The following is a 17,809-nucleotide window of genomic DNA, read 5'->3' on the forward strand; positions in this document are numbered from 1 at the left end:
GAGTGGCAAGAGCATTAATAACTTTGGTGAGGACAAATTTATTATTACCAATTATGATTATATCTTCGACATAAACCAGTAGATATACGATTGGAGTCCCTTTATTAAATACAAACAAGGATGAGTCACTGACAAAATTTTGAAAACCCATAGATAGTAAGTGATGTTTGACCTCTAAGTACCAACCACGTGGAGCTTGTTTTAACCCGTATAATGCTTTTCTAAGCTTGCAAACATGGATTGGATTTTTCGGATCCACAAAACCTAGAGGTTGTATTATATATACATCATCGGTAAGAGTTCCTTGTAAAAAAGCGTTGTTGATATCAAGTTGCCTGATGGTCCACCCATTACTTACTGCAAGAGATAAGACTATGCAAACTGTTGCTGGCTTTACAACTGGGCTAAAAGTATCCCCATAATCAAAACCGACACGTTGGTGAAATCCACAAGCAACGAGTCTTGCTATATATTGTGTGATTCGACCATGTTGTTCTCTTTTGATGTGAAAAATCCACTTGCAACCGACAACATTTTGGATTGGAGAAGATGGAACAAGATCCCATGTTTCATTTCGAATTAGAGCATTCATTTTGGCATCCATAGCAGTACGCTAAACTTGGCTTTTGACAGCCTGGGTTATATTTTTGTGAAGTGCAACTTCTGCGTGTTCAACATTTAGGTTGAGTTTGTTAATTGGTTTTGAAATGCCACGTTGGAGACGTGTTGTCATGTTATGAGAAGGTTGAGATTGTACTAATGTAGGAGAGTTTTGAGGTTGGTCATTAGAAGAGGACGGTTGACTAGAAGTTGGTAACTGGGAAATATGAATGTTATCAGGAGAGTTTGTATTTGAGGAGGGAGTGGGCTCATTAGGTGTAGAGTTTATAGTTGAAGAAAGAGTTGATATGTTAGGTGTTGAGGACACATGTTGAAGAGTGGTAATGTATAAGGGTGCCCACTCATTTAACACATTTATAGGAGTGAAATTTGGTGATGAATTAATATGTTCTTTAAAATAAAATTTACTTTCAACAAAGTGGACATGTCTTGAGGTATATATGCGATGTGAGTCGAGCTCTAAACAATAATATGCACTTTGTGTTGGAGAAATCCAATGAACACACATGGTTTGGACTTTGGTTCAAGTTTGTGGTTATTATAAAGTCTTAACCAAGGAAAACATAAGCAACCAAAGCTACCAAGTTTATTATAGTTGGGTTTGGAGCCAAATAATTTTGTCTAAGGGGTTTCATTTTGTAAAGTGGGTGTTGGTAGTCTATTTATCAAATAAACAACAGTTGAGCATGCATTAGTCCAGTATTGTAGAGGCATATGAGCATGAGTTAAAAGAGTGAGAAATGTCTCAACAATGTGACGATGTTGTCTTTCAGAATAACCGTTGTGTTGAGGTGTATGTGGTGGTGTTGTAAGATGAGTTATGCCTTCACTGGAGAGATAAGGTTTTAGACCCTCAAAATTCACCGCCATTGTCTGAGTATAAGACTTTAAGAGGGAGCTGAAAAAAATTTTCAACCAAAGACTTAAATCTAATGAAAAATTGGCTTTGTGTCAGATTTTTGTTTTAAAGGATATAGCCATATGTATTTTAAGAATCTACAAAAATATATAGTACTTATATCCATCATAAGAGGTTACAGGGGAAGTCCAAACATTAGTATAAATATATTGTAATGGAGCAGTGGATACGATGGAAGAAGTAGAAAAAGAAAGTTTATGACTTTTACTTATGCAACATGAAGTACATTCTAAAGTGGAAATGTTAGAAACATTTAAATTATTTTTCGAGACAATTTGACGAAACATATTGAGAGATGGATGGCCAAGTCGGTGATGCCAATGCAATGAGGTGGTGGTAGTGATAGCATAGACTTTAGGAGATGGAGACATCAATTTATAAATGCCATCTTTAGAAGGGCCTTGGAGTTGTATACTCTCTGAGTTGTGTGTTTTAATGAAAAAAGAATTAGATGAGAAAGTAACATTAAGTGGATTATCTTTGCAAAGTTGTGAAACAGATATAATATTTTTGGTTATGGAAGGAACAACAAGAATATTATTGAGAGTAAGATTTAGGAAAGACATAGAATCAATGTGAGAGATTTTAAGACCCATTCCATCACAGACAAATAGTTCATCGGTACCATCATACAGAGCATGGAGTGAAAGATTGTTGAGATCGTCGGTTACATGGTGAGACGCACCACTATCAAGCATCCAAGAGAATGATGAATTGAAGTTTCCTAAGGTGGCAGAATGTGCCAATAGTTTGGAGATTGTGGGTTTTAGATTGATGGATAAAAAAGGTTGTTTAGTTTGACTACATTTGGAGTGCGAATTGCAGATGAGGCAGCGACCATTGCTGTTATGACAGTGTTTAGAAGGTTTTTTTTTTTATTATTTATTTATTTATTTTTGAGGATCAAATAACTGATATCATATAAGAGATTATAATGTTATATTTTTTTATTATCAAAGAGAAGGTAGTATATATAATATACAAGGCTAAGAGATTCTACTGAAAATGCTATACAAAAACATTCCAAATAAGTAATAGCTAATTAAGGATATGATCAAACTAAAGATATTAGCTTTGACTACAACATATAATGGAGTTGATGTTGCCTTGATTTACGGTTGTGATCAAGAATGATTGTACAGAAATATTATTTCTTGATAAAATCCATTTAGAGTTGGATTTTATTCCCAGATCAGGTAAAAACCAAGTCGTCTCATAAGTTTTAAAGTCACTCAATTATTTAGCGCATCGAAACTTGGATCCAAAACTGTCAAATGAGGGCTTTGCAGTTTTGCAGATATAGAAATCGAGAAGTTCTTAGTAAATAACAATTATCAAATCATCTTTATGTGGTAGAATTTGATAGGATAAGAGTTTTGTTATTTTAATTTATCTTTTTCGATTTTGTTTATTTTATTATTCTTCTTTTTGTTTTTTGTGGTGATTTACGGTGATTGATTTGGAATTTTTGATTTTGGACATACACACATTAGCACCTAGACACGATAATATACAGTCCCCTTTGTGATAAAAATTTGAGTTGCTACTCTATATTATTATTATAGCTATTAAATTGGGTTAAAATCATACCATAAAATAACAATTGCCATCCACAAGATAACAAAACAATTATCCGAAATCTTGGTAATATTTATGGCACATTTCAATCATGCTTATAACATACCATGTCCAGTAAGAATTTTGCTGGCTATTAGTCACCGCTCTTAAATTTTGGATGCCATAATGTAGAAAGTATATGTTTAATTATCTTCTCTATCAATTGTATCTATTTGTTCACATATATTTATTGAAAATAAAATCCTTTGATCACAATAACATTTCAATTATGAAATAAATTAGCATTATATTTTGTTGTAATAATTAAGGTGTGACTTTAGTGTTTAATTCATTCTTAATTGGTTAAGTAAAGAAAAGGTTTAATAAGGGGTGTATTTGGAATAAAGGAAGTTGACTTTAAAAGCAAAAGCATTTTTGAAGGCAGAAGCAAAAGCCTTGTCGATTTTTTTTGGCCAAGGAAAAGCCGAGACGACTTTAAGTACTGGAGTATTGTTGTTTTGTTTTTCTGGACTTTTCTTCTTTTAGGTTTTCTTGCTTGTAAGTAATTAGAACCTTTGCCATATGAATGGGCCTAATTACATAGTTTTAGAGACCTTAGTTTATATATCTTCTTTCTTTCTCTGGATTGCTAAAAAATTCTCTCTGTCTAAATCTCTATCTATTTCTCATTTGAGATTATTTCCATTGTAGCATCTTCAAGCTCCATTGGAGTTTCTTGATTCGTAAAAAAGACATTTAGGTTAGACCGTGGGCGTAGCCCAATTACGGGTAAACTACGTAAATCCTTTGGTGTGCTTTATTGTTCTTTATTGGTTTTCATTGTTGATTTTTGATAGCATTGGCTCTATTGTTGATCATTATTAGTGTTCAGGACCTTTCTTGATCTACTTATTATTGGTCCAAGGTAGTGTGGGGCTCAAATTCATCATATTTGGATAACATTTTCAAAAGGAAAGGAATGGAAAGAAAATGAGAAATTGATGTGTTTTCTTGCATTCTAAATCTTTACAATGTTGAGAAGATCTGTTTAACTTAAAATATTAAAAAGTTTCTCCTTCAAATTTTGTTCTCTATATTTCATCATTTTTTTCCAAGCTAATATATGTACATTGTAAAATCTAAAATTAGTACATAAAAATTAGCTAAATTAAACTATTTTTTGATCTCGAGAATGTAACAAATAATATATACAAATTCTATTTTAAAGTAAACGATCATGAAATATCATTACAATGGATTCATCTTTATAAGTCAACCAATTTTCATTTTTTTATCTCACTTTTAAGATGAGAAATTGATAAATTAAAATGTCAACAAGCTATGTAAATAATAAGCAAATGAAAAGTACGAATAATTTCAATTCTTTGATCTACAAGCATATACACATACCTAAATCACTATACCACATAGTCATACTTTCCCATACTGGTGTCTTGGGTGATCGGCTTATAAGTTATAACTAGCCGATGGTAGACCTACGATTGAAGATATATACATACACCTGAAATCCGACACGATTTAAGGCACATATAACACCTTTGACTTTTCCTATCGATCCCTACCATCGTCAACATTGATCACAACTTCAACTTGAGGGGGCGCTTGAGAAAGCCCCTCATCAATCGGACGACTATCCGACAATAGATTAGCCCGGCAAAACGGACACGACGCATGCATACGTAACCACGTATCGACACAATCAACATGAAAAACATGTCCACACTTAGGCAACAAACGTAGACTTTCCTTCTCCTCAAAGGCACCTAAACACACCGCACATTCGCCCGTCATCTTCATCATTGACTTCATATCCATATCTTGATCCGACCCCATATACACGAACTTAGGAAAAGTATCAATAACCCTGTTTTCCAACCCATATGGAAGCTCTAGATTGGTGGGCCACCCGACTAGATTCGGATCTACGGCGAGTCTATTGCGAGTCAACGCTCTATATCGGCGGCATATGATGGATATAAACCATAGGATTAGGAGGATTGATAATAAAATGTAGAAGGTAATATTCATAACAAGAGTTACAGTTGGTGGTTTATCCATCACATAATTTAATTTCTCTTTTGCATTTACAAATTCCTCTTTTAGATTTGATCATTTTAATGACTATATATTGTTATGTTTTGTGGTCTCTTGAGCATCTTGGAATGGTTCTTTAGCGCCCCTTGAATCTTCAACGTCTTTTTTAAGGATTAAAAAAAATATATAAGCAAGTGCATATATGGTATAAATGAACTAGTTGCTAGTGTTGTTTGAGTCTCCCTTTTCTACTTGCTTTTTTAGTATGTATGATGATTCTAAATAACGAAAGGGTCATTTGAGTCAATTTAAGTTTAGGAACAGAGCAATTAAGAATCGACTTGTGTGAGCTATATCTCTTTGATGAACTTATGAGGGATAGATAACAGTAGTTGAAAGTGTCAAATATGTGTCCCAGACTTTTGATAGTCCCCTTTATTATGTTCTGTGTAGTTTTCTATTCACTTTCCTTTATATTTTGTTGACTATATACATTACCATATGTTTTTCCAATGGTTCAATTCTAGTCCTGCTTGTTTTGTGTTTTGTAGGTTTCTCTCATGGGTTTTTTTTGTGTCCCATCTTTTCCTTTGCAGGCCTCTTTTTACTTGTTGCGCGTTTCTCTTCTATCCTCTCTCTTGAAAGGTACGGGTATAGTCTGTCCAGGATGTTGGGTTGATGACAATGACCTTGACCAATTAGTTTGAGCTATTATTTTATTTTTCCCTTATAAATATATTAATTTTATTGATGTTAGAGACTTTAATTATGAAATTAATTTTAAATAATTTTTTCAACACACTACAAAAAAAGATAACTTACAGACTAAAATCCATCGACTAATCCCAATAGTCGGAAATTTCTGAACATTTTTCCGACTAAATTGCTACTGAACTGTTTTTTTTTTTTTGGAAATTTAAACTAGAAAAAAATTAAAAAAATTTTAAATTGAAAATTTCCGGCTGAATTTTAAAATTCAGTCGGAAAACTAAGATTTTCATTTTTCACCATATTGTTCTAATGTAAGTTGGAAATAGATAGTGGGAGTTGACCAAATTATTTGTGTTGGAAATAGAAGTTCAAGTTGCAATGTAACTTGCGATTCAACTTCTGAAGTTGACTAAATTACTAAAATGTGAAAGCCAAACCAGCTTTTAAAATTGAATCTGGCATCGTATCGTAGCTACTTTACTAATAATATAATAATACGATTGCTAATGCTATGCTAATACAATTAATAATATACATTGAACTGATGCGACAACTAATATATTAACACGACTACTTATAAAGTAATATAATTAATAATATACAATAATAATATAGGAATACTATACTAATACGGGTAATGATGCATTAATACAAGTAATAGTATATTAACATAACTAATAATATACTAATAATGCACTAATACAACTAATAATAAATTAATACGATTATTAATATAATAATTACTAATAATATTTAGATTTATTTGAATCAAGTTTAACTAATAATAAACTAATAGGAGTACTACACTAATACGGGTAATAATGTACTAATACGAGTAATAATTACTAGCTAGTAGCTAATACTACACTAACATGACTAATTATATACTAATACAACTAATAATAAACTAATACGAGTAGTAATATACAATTACAATTAACAATTTACTAGTACTATACTACGATAAATAATACATTAATACGACTAATTATATACTAATACAACTAATAAAATATTAATACTACATTAATATGCTAATAATAATAATAATAATAATAATAATAATAATAACAATAATAATAAACTTAATAATAACGAATATTTCATGATATACCACTGAGTTTCTTCGAAATTCACCATATACCACACGAAATGTTATAATTCACCGTATACCATTGAGTTTACGTCCATTAGCACAGAATACCATTAATTATTCACCATATACTATTTACTTTTTTTATTTGCGTCAAATACCATTTTTTAGACTACTCAGCAAACCCACATCGAAGACAATTGTATTCATTTCTCTTAAATTGTAGACTACTAGAACTAGATGCCTATAGCCAAAATATGCCTCCGTTCAACTCAACTCAATGAAGCTTATTAGGCATTTATGGTCGTCATAGTTTCATTCTTGCATTTCATACTCTCAAAAGCAAGAAAAGCAGACTATAAGTACTCTTTCAATTAGTTCGAACAGTAAGTACAGTAAAGTGAACAATTGCATCATAATATAGTCCAAGACTCATCATAAATTGATTAGTCAGCTTCATTACAGGAACATAATGCACCACAACAACTTCATCATTCAACTTCACGTAACTCAAATTTCTCAAGATCATTAATCATCATTCAAGTATGCCAATAGAATTCAAACAAAAAAAAGACATGAAAAGAATGTGAATTCTAATTGCCTCTCTAAACCAAGTATGCAAGGCACACATGGCTCAAGCATGACACCAGAGAAAGATACGCATGAAGATTAAGCCAAGCAAGTCCTCATACAAAAGCTAAACTGTACAGAAGACCAACAGCACACAGACAGCAGCATAGAAGACCAACAGCTACCACCTGCTGACCAGCATACCTTGCAGCGTTTGCACAGAGCCAACCTAAGCATCCCCGGAGACACTAAGGGTAGATTTGGAATCTCCATACATGGGTCTTACTGTCAAGGTCCACGATGTTTGTTAACTCGCACAGAAGACCCTCAAGAATTGATGAGGAAGGTCGAGCGTTCAGCTCATTTCACGTCAGAATAATCAGCACCAAATTCTCAGAAACAGGTTCTTGAAGTTTGTTTCTGTGCATTGTTGGGAAATCATTCAACGCATCATTGTTCAAGCCTTGGTTATCACACGTAGACAAATTAAGGTGTTCAAGAACACCCTTAATTTGGGTGCACTCTCAAAACCCTAACTTCGAAGAAATGCTTATATATCAGTATGAACTAAGGTAACAATCTCCTTAAGAAGTGTTCAGATGCTAATTTTTCCTTTTCTTTAACAAAAATAAATCCTCTATATTACATCTACAATACTCAACTACACACGAATTAAGAATCAAGAAGTTCAAATTTTCCCTAAAATATTCATACCTCAATCATAAACTCACACAGTTCATTCAATTATCCACAAAAGCCCTAAATTAAACAATTTTCACAATCAATCAACCAACCTCACACTGACGAGCATTACTGTGATTAAGCCATTGAAGAAGACAATCCTGATGAACAAACTTAATACTACCGCTACAAGCACACGGATATCTCAACGGATTATCAGCCTCACCAGGGTTTCGACAAATCCTACAAAAATCCTCATCTTCATCATCATCATCGAACACATTCCTCGCAACTGATGATGATGACGCCGCCGGAACCGAAAACTCAGAGCTATCCCCGGATGATTCTCTCTATTCATCTTGATCTTTGATTTTAACTTCGCTTGAATCAATAATTTCGTTCGAAGACGCATTATTTGAGGTTGAATTTAAGGATTGGATCTGAGAATCGAACGATGACGTTGGTGATGCCGACGAAATCTCCATTAAGGATTTTAAGGATTTTTGATGGATTTTAAGGGTTCTAGATCAATTTAGACGAATAAAAGTTTCTTGAATGGAGAAGAAGAAAGATGGAGGATCAATTTTTTGAAGAAATACGTTGTGTTTGGGGAAGTCAAGCCTAACAATGGCGCCTGTTGAATACGTAAGGGCATACTGGTAATTTACCACAATTGGCACACTGATGGCAGTTGTCATTAATAGTATTTTGTGCTAATGGACGTAAACTCAATAGTATATGGTGAATTAAAACATTTCGTGTGGTATATGATGAATTTCGAATAAACTCAGTGGTATATCATGAAATATCCGTAATAATAATAATATATTATTTGAGAGGTTCTCTCTCAAGGGCCGTTGGGGGTGATTTCCAACAGCAGCCCAGTCCAACAGTAGTTTCCGGCCGTCTCCTCTCTTCCACCTCCAGCTTGGGTGTCCGGTGGTCCTGCCAGTCTGCAAGTTGTTTCCTCCACCACTGACATGCAGACCAGCCCAGTCTAGGCCAACCTTCCCCTTTCAAGACGCCTGAATTGTGGGGGTTTCTTCTTCTTCGGTAAAGTCTAGTTCGGGTTGTTCCCTCCTCCGGTGACCTTGATTCTGTGGGGGTTCAGGTTGAGTCCGTACAGGCAGCCTGCTCAGAAAACAGGATCCCCCTTTCTGGTACGTACGTATTTTTTTTCCCTCGGTGTGTTTGGTGTCATTTACGTGCCGCTTTCGTGAGTGGGTTAGGTAGCTCTTTTGGGTCGTTTTGAAGTGGGTACGGTCTGTTCTTCATGAGGGTCCACCCAGGGTCGTTTTGTGTCTATTTTGGTTCGGTTCGGCTCATATTGTATGGTAGCGCTGGTGCCCTCTTGTGAGGATATTTCAAGTTGTTTGTTGTTCAGTGGTGGTTTAGGTGGCAGCCTCCCATGCTTTGATAGGCTGTTTCGTTGTGTTTTTCTGTGCTAGTTGCGTATTGGTTTGTTCTGATGGCTTTGTGGTTTTGTGTGGGTGGTGTGGTACTTCTTATGGTTGTTGGTGTTAGTGGTGGTTGCTTTTGTTGTGTGCCCCCCTGTTTATCTTGCGCATTCGTCTGTTGTTTCATCATAGTCTCTGGTGCTTTCATATGGTTGTCAATAGCATTTCTTGCCCTTTTAGGGTTCGTGATGGTTGTAATAATGGTGGTGGAAAGAGGCACACTAAGAAATACTTCATTGATCATCTTGGGTTTTGTTAATTTTGGCTCAGATACATCTAGGGTTTACCTTAAAGATCATCCTGGGAGTAAGTCTTTCTTGTTCTTTTCTCTAGACACAACTCTTAAAAAGGCGGACATTTGGTTCTATGGGGATTGCTTCCGCACTCACTCCTTTAGTAAGAATTGTAAGCATGACAATGGCTCGATTATCCCTGCACCTTCCTTCGATGATGATGCAATCCATGACATCCCCAAGCTTTGACCTCGGTGTGTGTTCCTTGTGTGGTTGATATGGCTCCTCCCTTGGGTTCATCTAGTGGTCACCTCACCGCTTGTTTTGATGTGCATCTTCTGGACCTTGCTTTTTTAAAGCCCTTGCGAACAATAAAAAGTATCCCCCCAAGTTACACCTCGGTTTTGCTAGGGAGTTCCTTCAGGCCCTTGATATGATCATAGCTTGCCCGGATGATGTATCTGCTTGGGTGTAGCTTTTTATCTTGCCTTGTTGTGTTTTGGGTACCTTTTTGCCTAAAAATAGAATCAAGCGGCGATCGGGTACAAGGGAGCGCTGCCAGTTTGATCATATTTCCAATGCCGTTTCTAGATGGAGTGACCCTAGTGACAGGCTTTGTTTGGTTTTGGATCATTTAGCTGAGGCACCTCCCCCCTCTGCTAGTGTTAAGGAAGTCCGTAACCTTGAAGACTCTAATTTGTATCAATGCAAGCGTAAGTTCGAGGATGGTCATGTTTTTGTTGCCATCAAGGTGTTGTCCTCTTCTAGTGTGGCACCCCTTTTCACGGACACCCTTCAGGCTCTTGAATCTAGGCACCCTTTTGCGCCCACTCCGGTTCTACCCTCTTGTAATGAGGAAGCTCTCTATGTGTCCAAAGATAAAGTATTGAGGATGATACATAGCTTTCCTAAGGGTACTTCATGTGGTAGAGATGGGCTTAGAGCTCAACATCTTATGGACATGCCGGGAGGTGCGGCGTCAGTTATCGCTGACTCTTTGTTGTGCTCTATCACTAAGGTTGTACTAATCTGCTTTTGAGTGGTAAGTGTCCTAGCGTGCTTGGGGGTTATATAGCAAGTGCACCGGTTACCCCGTTGGTTAAGCCATGGGGTGGTATTCGTCCTATTACGGTTGGTACGGTGTGGTGGAGGCTCGTATCCAAGGTTGGGGCTTCGGTTGTTGGGAAAACCTTGCACACCTATTTTCAGTTTGGGGTCGGCACACACAACACGCTGCACATTAAATTTTTTTTAAATAATCTTTCCGACTGTTTTTTGATCGGTAAACTGTCTGAATTCCGACTAATTTGCTATCACTACTTCTAGTTGAAATTCCGACTAAATTTACGACTATATCATGTTAGTCGGAATTCCAACTAAATTTACGACTAAAAAAATTTTCCGACCATTTAGATCCGATCAAACCAAAACAGTTGGAAATTAGTCGGTATTTATACCGACTGATTTCCGACTGTTTTGAAAAGTGGGAAAGTTGTTTTTTTGTAGTGACACATGTTATTTTGTTCCGCATTCAAGAGAAGAAGAGAGAAACAAAAAGACCAAAGAGTTACAGCTGAACGGCGGTGAGCTGGTCGCAAACTGCTCCTCTAATTCGTCTACCAACTGAGATAAGAATAAAATTCACATACTAGTATTTTAGAAAATAGAAATTAAACCCTTTTAATTAATTCTCACTTTTAAGGACCATCTTGTGATATTACATTTAGGAATAATTATTAATACTCCTGAGAAATCTCTTTTCTTATTTATTTGTAGGAATAATATCTCAGAAATTAAAACACATCTTTCTTTAAGAGCTATCTTATCAAGAATCATCTATGTTTTTCTTGTTGACTATTGAAGATAATATATTAACCTTAAAAAAGCTATATTCATATTTCTATAACACCATAATAATAATGGATTAATGTATCTCAATTAGTACGTGCTAATACTCATGTACATCAATTAAGATTATGAGAATAAACTTTCTATTCTCATCTTGTTACTCACATGTGCCAAAAAATAAAAATAATGTTCGTCAACTGATTTGTTGACTTAGGGTTTTTCCTTTTATTTTTGGACTCCAAAAGAAAAGATAAAAATAACTCCTAAAACTTTAAGGCTTAAAGAATAATATAATATCTTTCAACGAGTATTGTATGCAATCGTCTCACAATGAAACAAGCCCATACAAGTAGCCTATGAGAAAAAAAAAAATCAAAAACAATGAAATTTGAATTGTACAAAGAACAACTTTTTATAAAAGACATTGGGGTGACCCGATTAACGCTGTCTCATGGTGAGAAAGTCTTAAATTTAATTAAAATTAATATCACTTATATACATATTAATAAGCTTTTTGGGCCCTAAAAAATTCAAGGCGCTAGACGGTAGCCCGCTTTGCCCTTACTAATCGACGGTCATATTATTGAGTAACATCAAATGATACGTTACGTAGTTTTATACTCCTTTTGTCCTTTAAAATTTGCCTCATTTAACCAAAAAGAAGTTCACATAATAAATTATCAAACGAAAAAGATTCAAAGAAATAGAGTTTAGATTCAAAGAAACAGAGTTTAGACCATAACTTCATCTTTAATGTAGACGTTTAAGTCTACATTAGTGATGGCCACGGAGCGGGTTACCCGGAACCGAACCGGTCCCGAACCGCTTGAAATCGTCCCGGAAACGGAACCGTTCGCAACAGGTTCCGAACCGGCCCGAACCGCAAAACCGTGAAACCGCCCCACCGGTTCCAAAGAACCACCCCAGAACTGGAAACCTGACCGGACCGGTTCACCCGACCCAACGGTTCCTTGGAACCGGAAAAGTACCGGGCGGTTCACCCGGCCCAACGGTTCTTTGGAATCGGTCAAAAACTAGCCGTTGGGGATTTTTTATATAAATACTCCACACTTTCAATCATTTTCATTCACAATTCATCTCTTCTCCTGCTCTCTCTACTTAATTACTTAATTACGCAATTATTCTTTTAATTACATAATTAGTCTTTTAATTATTTCTTAATTACATAATTAGTATTTTAATTATTAATTTATTTCTTAATTCTATTATTATTTCAACATTATCATGTCTTCCTTTTTTAAAAAGCCTCTAAAAAAGTTACTAAAGTGTCAAAATCATTGGAAGGTTCTAGCTCCAAAAGAAAGGTCACTTCAACTCCATCGGTATCAATAACACCTTCGGTTAATAATTATAATTTTGAACCAAATTATCCAGAAGGGTAAGACCAAGAATTACACGCGTTCTGTGCCAAGTTTCGTGCAAAACAAACCAAGTTTGAGGTACTTTATGCGCGAAAGTGCCAAAAAAGCTTAAAAACCCCTAAATTTTAGCACATAATTTCAAGCATATGACTATTATTTTCAATTCCAACTATTTTACCACAATAATATATACCAAATAGTGTTGTGTGCCAAGTTTGGTGCAAAACAAAACAAGTTTGAGCTACTTTAGGCGCGAAAGTGCAAAAAAAGCTTAAAAATCCTTAAAATCGCAACTTAGCACGTAATTTCAAGCATATGACTATGATTTTCAATTCTAACCACTTCAACACAATAATATATACCAAATAATTTTGTGTGCCAAGTTTCGTGCAAAACAAACCAAGTTTGAGCTACTCTATGCCCGAAAGTGCCAAAAAAGCTTAAAAACCCTTAAAATCGCAACTTAGCACGTAATGTTAAGCATATGACTATGATTTTCAATTTTAACCACTTCAACACAATAATATGTACCAAATAGTGTTGTGTGCCAAGTTTCGTGCAAAACAAACCAAGTTTGAGCTACATTATGCGCGAAAGTGCAAAAAAAGCTTAAAAACCCATAAAATCGCAACTTAGCTCGTAATTTCAAGCATATGACCATGATTTTCAATTCTAACCATTTCAACACAATAATATATACCAAATAGTGCCAAGTTTTTTTAAAAACAAACCAAGTTTGAGCTACTTTATGCTCGAAAGTGCCAAAAACACTAAAATGAAATGTATTTCAAATAGTGTTGTGTACCTTTACTGCTGTCCATTTCGGATATGTGGCTTTGGATATAGATCCCATTTTACCATGCACTTTCTTCATTGTGCTGAAACTCATGGGAAAAGTATAACTATTTATATATCAATGTATGTAATAACATAAATGTAATACTATATATATATATATATATATATATATATATATATATATATATATATATATATATATATATATATATATATATATACATATATATATATATATACATATATATATATATATACATATATATATATACATATATATATATATGCATATATATATATATATATATATATATATATATATATATATATATATATATATATATATATATATATATATATATATATATATATATATATACATACATACATATATATATATATATATATATATATATATACATACATACATATATATATATATATATATATATATATATATATATATATATATATATATATATATATATACATACATACATATATATATATATATATATATATATATACATACATACATATATATATATATATATATATATATATATATATATATATATATATATATATATATATATATATATATATATATATATACATATATATATATATACATATATATATATATATATATATATATATATATATATATATATATATATATATATATATACTTAAATAAAATTGGTAAAATATATAAAATTACGCATTCAACAAGTCTTTGAATTTTGTGTTGCGAGGCGGGGTTTGAGCTTTTTGTAATAAGTCGAAGACGTGCACAGTATTCGTCAAAGGACATATGACCAAAAGTATACAATGCAAACTACAAACATAATTTTATATTCAACAAATTAGAGAATATGTGAACTTAAAAATCAAAAGATAAGTTCAATTTCAAAAATAAAACTTTCTCTTCCACATATTGAGCCAGAATGAACGTGTGTTTAGATGTAAGGGAATTATTCAAAGCGGTCTCAATATATGCTTTGACGTCATCTGGATCATTTACGCTTTTAGTACCCGAAATCGATTCAGGACAAAATCATCCAATTTTTATTGGAGGTTCACAAGAAATTAGCTCCTCGTAAGCCGTACTAAACTCACGAATAAGAAAATTTTGTTAGTAATTTAGTTATTAAAACAATTAAAAAATAATGCCTAAATTGTAAGATAATGAACATCACCTCATGTAGACATAGATAAGAGCTAAATTCAACATTTCTAATCTCAAAAATTGCCCAATGTCACTAGGACCAATAATTACAAAAGGTCTCTCAACAAAGCAGAATTGTTCCTTCTGCAGGGGTAGAACGATTGGGTCCTCCTCACGCATGCGAGATGCACATGTGTGCAGCTACTTGCAATCTTGAGAGAGATCTTTTAGCTCCGCATCAGTCAAAATTGGAGTGATTGCCACCGACTTTGACCTAGTTGACACCTTTGATGAGGAACCGATCTCTCTCCTAGAGCCCTTTGGACTCTTTTGCTATTTCAATTTATACAATTAAATTAGTGTAAGCATGCAATTAAAATAATAAAAATAAGGGATATTATCAATGTTACCCTTGTATTGTAGCACTTTATCAATGGTACCCCTGTGTTTTTTTTAATTCCAATGGTACCCCCAAACTATCTTACTAATTACAACCGTGACACTTTTAACTTTTTTTCGTTAAGTTGCCATTAAATCTCGAATTTGACCTAACCATGGTTAGTTTCTTCTTATTCCCTTTTCCCTTTCCTCTTCCTGCTCTCCTTCCATGGCTGCTTCATCTCAAGCCCGACAATGATCAACCCGAATATGCAGAAAAGAGCGAACAAACTTCTTCCCAACAAACGAAAACGATGGCCGCAAATTTAGTATTAATTTTGAGCATATCAGAATCTACTATCCATTTTCGGCAAATTGCAGTATTGAATCCTCCATTTTTGATCCAGAAAATTATTCTTTCGCGAAAGGTTGTTAACTGTTGATTACTAACCTATAAATCCGTGCATTTCTCTCATCATCTGTGTAATTCTTGGTGAAAAGGGTAAAAAGGTGTTGGATTTCAAAGATTGGATTTTTCTAGTAATGCCCATTACTGGGTTCATCTCAAAGAACCCCAATACCATATTGTTTACTATTTCAAGTAAGTTGGTGAATTACTCTTTCTATTCTACTTGGTGGGTATTTTCAATTCATCCAAGAAAATGGGTTCTTACCAATTGGGTGATTCCACCTTTTATTCTCTCATTGATACTTATGCTAATTCTGGGGATTTTAAGTCATTGGAGAGGGATTTTGATAGAATGAAATGTGAATGTAGAGTTTTTTGAGAAAAAGATTTCATTTTAGTGTTTAAAGTTCATGGTAAAGTATTTTTCGCATGAGAAAGCCATTGACTTGTTTAATCGAATGGATGATGAGTTCAATTGTAAACCGACTATTCGATCGTTTAACTCGATTTTGAATGTTATTGTTCAAGTGGGTTTTGAGAAGCCCTTGAACTTTTATGAAAGTGTTGTTGAATATTGGAATATGATGCCTAATGTTCTTAATTTCAATTTGATGAACTGGATTTCGTTGTCGAGCAACAAATTGAGTGGAGTTATACCATCTTGGATTGGTAAATTGAGTAATCTTGCCATTCTCAAGCTCTCGAACAACTCGTTTTATGGTGAAATCCCACCTGAGATGAAGCAGCCATGGAAGGAGAGCAGGAAGAGGAAAGGAAAAAGGGAAGAAGAAGAAACTAACTATGGTTAGGTCAAATTCGAGATTTAACGTTAACTTAACGAAAAAAGTTAAAAAGTGTCATGGTTGTAATTAACAAGATAAAGTGCTATAATACAGGGGTGCCATTGATAATATCCCTAAAAATAAATAAGATACAAATGATTATTACCATGGTAGTGAATCGGACCCAAGCATATGGCCATGTGACGAAACTACCTAGGGCGTCTGATAGTTTCTCAAGGTTCCATTCTGGCATTGGAACCGAGAGTGAGAAATCTTCAAACCCCTTTAGAATAGTTTCTACGGTCACAGTGATGTGGCCCCTTGTAACAGGCATGGAATGCACTGTTTGGCCCTCTTTGGTTGGCTGTGCCACACCATATGCAACCTCAGTTAAGTTGCCACCACTAGTAACACCTAGTTGAGGCAGCAAAAGAGAACAAGGAGTCGCCTCATGAAAATTGTGTTGTTTAGTATGATAAGCATCATAATAAAATATTAAAACACGTTGCAATTTAAATTAATAAATTCTTATATATTTAAAAACTAAGTACCTTTACCACTGGCTCAGGAATTGGCTCTGGATTTTGAGCAACGAAGTTCATGGTCTCCGGTGTAGGATTTTACCCTTCGGGGGTAGTAATGGGCTGGAGTGCTACGGGGCTCGGCCGAAGCCTTAGGATCGCCATGTTGACTTTGCTGATTCTCGACAATCAGATTTGCCAAGTCTACAGTGGGTGCTCCCATCTTCTGCAACACGAATGTCACTTTGGCGAGAATGTCCTTCGTAATTTGTGCTCTGAGGGTTGCTACTTCATCAGGTGGCATCATTTTGGATTGAGTAGCAACACACTCTTTGCCGAATGCCTTCTTTAACCCCACGCGGACGCCTCCTTTTCCTAGTACCCCCGCCCTCTATAGTCTTTCCCTAAGACCATATGCAATGCATCAACATTGCCTCTCCCCCGTAGCTTCTTTTTCCTTCCACCCCATCTGTTCAAATAAAAAGTGACATATATAACAATTAGTTTAAGTAAATCAAAGCCAAAAAAATACAAAACAAATCAAGAATATACTTAATAATTTCAATACGCACCACAGCATCAGCAACCGTCTTCATTCCCGGATCAGTAATGGCACTTGCATC

At 34.5% G+C, this 17,809-nt stretch overlaps 1 protein-coding gene across 1 annotated transcript; it reads right to left on the reverse strand.

Moving 5' to 3' along the window:
* Nucleotides 1–4,666: 4,666 nt before the first annotated feature.
* Nucleotides 4,667–5,176, reverse strand: LOC130828507 (RING-H2 finger protein ATL11-like). The gene has a single exon (XM_057694482.1). It carries the CDS (start codon nucleotides 5,174–5,176, stop codon nucleotides 4,667–4,669), a length of 510 nt encoding a protein of 169 aa, XP_057550465.1.
* Between the last annotated feature and the right edge of the window lie 12,633 nt (nucleotides 5,177–17,809).

The sequence above is a fragment of the Amaranthus tricolor genome, chromosome 12 (assembly GCF_026212465.1).
Source record: "Amaranthus tricolor cultivar Red isolate AtriRed21 chromosome 12, ASM2621246v1, whole genome shotgun sequence".
In the NCBI taxonomy this organism is placed as follows: Eukaryota; Viridiplantae; Streptophyta; class Magnoliopsida; order Caryophyllales; family Amaranthaceae; genus Amaranthus; species Amaranthus tricolor.